The sequence below is a fragment of the Crassostrea angulata genome, chromosome 2 (genome assembly GCF_025612915.1).
Source record: "Crassostrea angulata isolate pt1a10 chromosome 2, ASM2561291v2, whole genome shotgun sequence".
NCBI lineage: Eukaryota > Metazoa > Mollusca > Bivalvia > Ostreida > Ostreidae > Magallana > Magallana angulata.
In genome coordinates, this window is record NC_069112.1 from 59221487 (window position 1) to 59225435 (window position 3949).

Consider the following 3949-nt stretch of genomic DNA (forward strand, 5'->3'; position numbering starts at 1 on the left):
CACTGACTCGGCACAGTTCTGTTGAGAAAATACTGCAGTGAACCGATACATACATTGATTCACATACAATTCACTTGTTTTTAAGATATTCCAAGACTGATCATGATCAGTTTGGTAGTGGTGCAACTATTACCATCACAAAATGCCCAGAATAAAATGTATGCTTTCAGTTTCTTAACTCTTACTGGCAGTGTAGGCCAAGCCAATTAGGCCCACTTTTTTGTCATATTAATGCCGAACCCTTAACATCATTTCAATTTTCTAGCATTTTACAAAAGTACCTGAACTTTTTACAGGCTGATACAAAAACATTCAAATCTCATTCTTTCAGAATAGGTGCTGCTACTCATTTGTATATGGCAGGTATACCTGAAAGTCAAATACAGAACAGGGGAAGATGGCAATCTAATCATACAAGCGTTATCTTAGACCAGAATCAGATTAATAAGGGCAACACACTACACTACACCTTGAAATATTTTCTCAAATCAGCAGAAAATTACCTGGTAATGATAGAAAGCATGATCAATATGAAGTATGTCAAATAGGTGAAAAAATGTCCATTTTAGATGAATGTTTATATTTTAATTTAGTAAAGTTCAAGCAGTTTCGAAATGATGATATGTGGTTCACAATATCCCGATACTTAAACAGTGTAACAAACCATTTAAATCGCCATCTTGTGATGTAATGTCTTTAATAAAAGGTATAAGACTCTTCAATTTACTGTCAATTCAAAAGATATTTGTTTGCCCAGTGTCCGGGGTATGACATAAATAAAATATCTTATCATTACGTTATGGCCCTTTCCCCGTTCAGTTTGTATTGCTCAATCTAAAATGAGTCATATTGAAATGAGGATTTGTATTATCTTTTAATGCATTTAAGATATCATCCTGTCACCTTTTTTTCCTTAAAACTCACAAACAAATTCTCACATGTTCTACGTCTCTTTATATATTTTGATAACATATACATTTTAACACATCAACACTTTAGATACAAAAAACAGTTTCTTTACAATGAAATAAGTTTGACTTTAACAGTTAATGGCCCACACGCTTCGAAAACCATATCTCGGGGGCGCTCTCCTCGCACATCGCGAGCGTCTAAGAACGGGGACGGGTGTCGGCTCCCTTTGATGGTGTGCGGGGATCTGGACTGACGCGGGGACTGTCACGGTTGGTCGACGGCAACATGTAAGACACTTCCAGAATACGAAAAGCACTATGTACAAAAGAAAACTGTAGTTAGTCTAGCTTAACATTTTCATATCCAACCTCAGACACAGAAATATCCTTCATCGCTGCTGAAAGTCTGTGAAGGCTTTTTTTTCCTGGCACATTGCTTGCGCACGATGACGACACACACACAAATCGCAATGCAGGAGATGGCAAGGGACGATATTTCTGTGACTATGATCCAGGGAGTGTCTAAAAAATAAGAGATATGCTCAAAATTTCGTTTCCGTTCCAGCACATTATATTTGTAGAGCATTTTCATTTTTTGAAAATATAACTATTCATGATTTTAAAAAATATTTTATACTATATAATAAAATACACTTACTAAACCCAATGGCTGCCGTCTCCATCATGGCTGTTGTCGTAGAGGGGTAACTCTTCTGTCGGGCAGTTGAAGCCTGAAAAAATTACGGCATTGGTTATAAATCAATCACAATATGTACAAGTTTACACAGCATGCACGTAAAGTCAACATGTGAATATAAATTACACTTACATGTGTACATAACCTGTCCCCAAAGAAGACTTTGGTGCCTGGTCTGGGCAAAGTCTCGTCACACTGCAGGTCGGAAAACTGCACCATGACTTTCTCCATGTCGTAGGCCCTGAGGTTTAACTGCTTCGTCAGGACCTTCACACCTTCAAGACGTGGAGAAGAAGGGAGTTCTTGACACACCATCGCGTCGTCCCTTCTTTGACAGCAAGATGCAATGCAACTCAAGTACGAAAACACTATCAACACTGTCTTCATCATGGTGTCCTCCGAACAAATGAGAGTATGGGGTCTGCAGCTGGTCAGCCACGGGACTTCAATGTGCATATACACAGAGTCCCCCGCGTGTTGCTCAAGCGTGAAGCGCTAGCCGGACAGTGTCCACGTCAAAGGCATTGGTTATGAACAAGCTATACACAAAAATTAAAAAAAAACCTTTTTACACACATATACAAGAGGGTTTAGTCGCCATCAATTCAAAATATATCTCGTCCTAAAAAGAACGATATTTATGTTTGTAATTTTGTCAATCCTCCACTTGCTGTCCGGCCTTTGCCGCATCAAATGTTTAAAAAGATTTATATAGTCCATTTGAGATTTGATTTTCTTTCCCACATCGCTTATACTACTGACGAGAATTGGGCTGGGAAAGAGAGTTTCATTCCTGTCCGGAATGAAATATCGGTACTCCCCCGTTTCGATGTGCCGTAGGATAAATCCCACAGAAATATTCATGCGAAAAGCCATTTTCTCCCCTCGGGCGATGTCCTCTACTTTCCGGACGATATCCGTGGTTGTGATGAGGTTGTCGGCTGGATAGTTTAAAGATTTTTTAACTTAGCCGGTTTCACCTTTGCTTAGTATGAATTTCTCTCATCACCGTCCCACGACGCCGGTTCTCCCGTAGCCTCCCGAGGAAACTCCCCCACTTCATCGCTTTGCTGCATATAGTTACTTTTAGAGGTGAGGTTTTAGAGCGATTACGTAACTATTGGGGTCTCCTAGAGGGTATTTTTAGAGAGGTGGTGATTTCATTGGTGGATTGGATATAGAGGTGATGACGTACGGTAGTTACTAATGAGGCCTTATAGAGGGGACTTTTGAAAACAGTAAATTTATAGAGGTCGTGTTCTCATTGGAGGATTGAATATAGAGGTGATGGCATAGCTATTTATAGAAAAGGTTCTGTACAGAACTTGTTTGTCATCGTTATATTTAGAAAGGTATTGTTATAGAGTTTGCATAGAAACATATTCATTATAGAGTTGATTACTATACCAGATAATGAACATTCGCAAGAAAAAAAGATTTTTAGTTCATTCATTTATGTTAAAACAATCATTTCATTATGGATTTTCAAGGAGTACAGTACAAATGGAAAATTATAGCAAGGAGTGCATTGAAAAAAGATGAGAAAAATCCCAAAACGTGGACATTGAATGAGAGTCGTTGGTTTGATAATAAGAAAGTTTGTATAAAAGATTTAAGAGAAATGACCCGAAACGGCTACGATTTTGCTGACAGCTGGGGAACTAATGAAATTTTATTAAAACGTTGAGTTATGCCCCAGTGAGCGCCTGATACGAAACACGATGAATGCAAGAAAGACAAAGTTATCAATGAAAAAAGTTCAGTTTAACGATAACGTTCACACTCTGTTAGTTCCATACGAAGATAGGAAAGGTGAATGGATGAATTATGTCATTGATATAGCCCATTTTAGGAGAAGAATTCAACAGACAGGGACGATTGTGTTGCCTATATTGAATAAGAAAAAGAAAATTATGTTAAAGAAGTGTAACCAAGCATTGCCCAGGTGAAAAAAATTGCAAAGGTAGAGGTTTTTTATGAAAAAAAATTTAAGTGCTGATATTGCACAACAAGTTGAATACAAAATATTGTTTAACATGGTGAAAGTAGATATTGCACAACGATGGTGAAAGAATAATATAAAAAATGATTTTGGAAAAAAGTGTGTAAGGGGCTCAATTTAGTAAATGATAAAATTTTTAACAAAAAAAATGTTATATTACAGTGTGTCATGAAATGCTTTACGTTATATAAAAAGGGAAAAATATGTGAGGATGTATGGCAAATAGTACATGTATAAACACTGAGGATGAATGTAGAGCTACATAACTATTGCATATACATTTCCCTGCAGCAGACACAATTTGGAAGATATGGCTACTAAATCGACAATCTACTGGAA

The 3949-nt window shown here is 37.4% G+C and overlaps 1 protein-coding gene across 2 annotated transcripts; it reads right to left on the reverse strand.

Moving 5' to 3' along the window:
• Positions 1-993: 993 nt before the first annotated feature.
• On the reverse strand, positions 994-3035 carry LOC128173317 (uncharacterized). Of its 2 annotated transcripts, none has more exons than XM_052839020.1 (3): positions 1741-3035; positions 1570-1642; positions 994-1227 (listed from the first exon to the last, which is right to left on the reverse strand). In XM_052839020.1, the coding sequence occupies exons 1-3, from the start codon at positions 2062-2064 to the stop codon at positions 1040-1042; spliced, it is 585 nt and encodes a 194-aa protein (XP_052694980.1). In that variant the 5' UTR covers positions 2065-3035; the 3' UTR covers positions 994-1039. The 2 variants fall into 2 exon arrangements, with proteins under 2 accessions (XP_052694980.1, XP_052694981.1); XM_052839021.1 differs by having other exon boundaries at positions 1113-1433.
• Between the last annotated feature and the right edge of the window lie 914 nt (positions 3036-3949).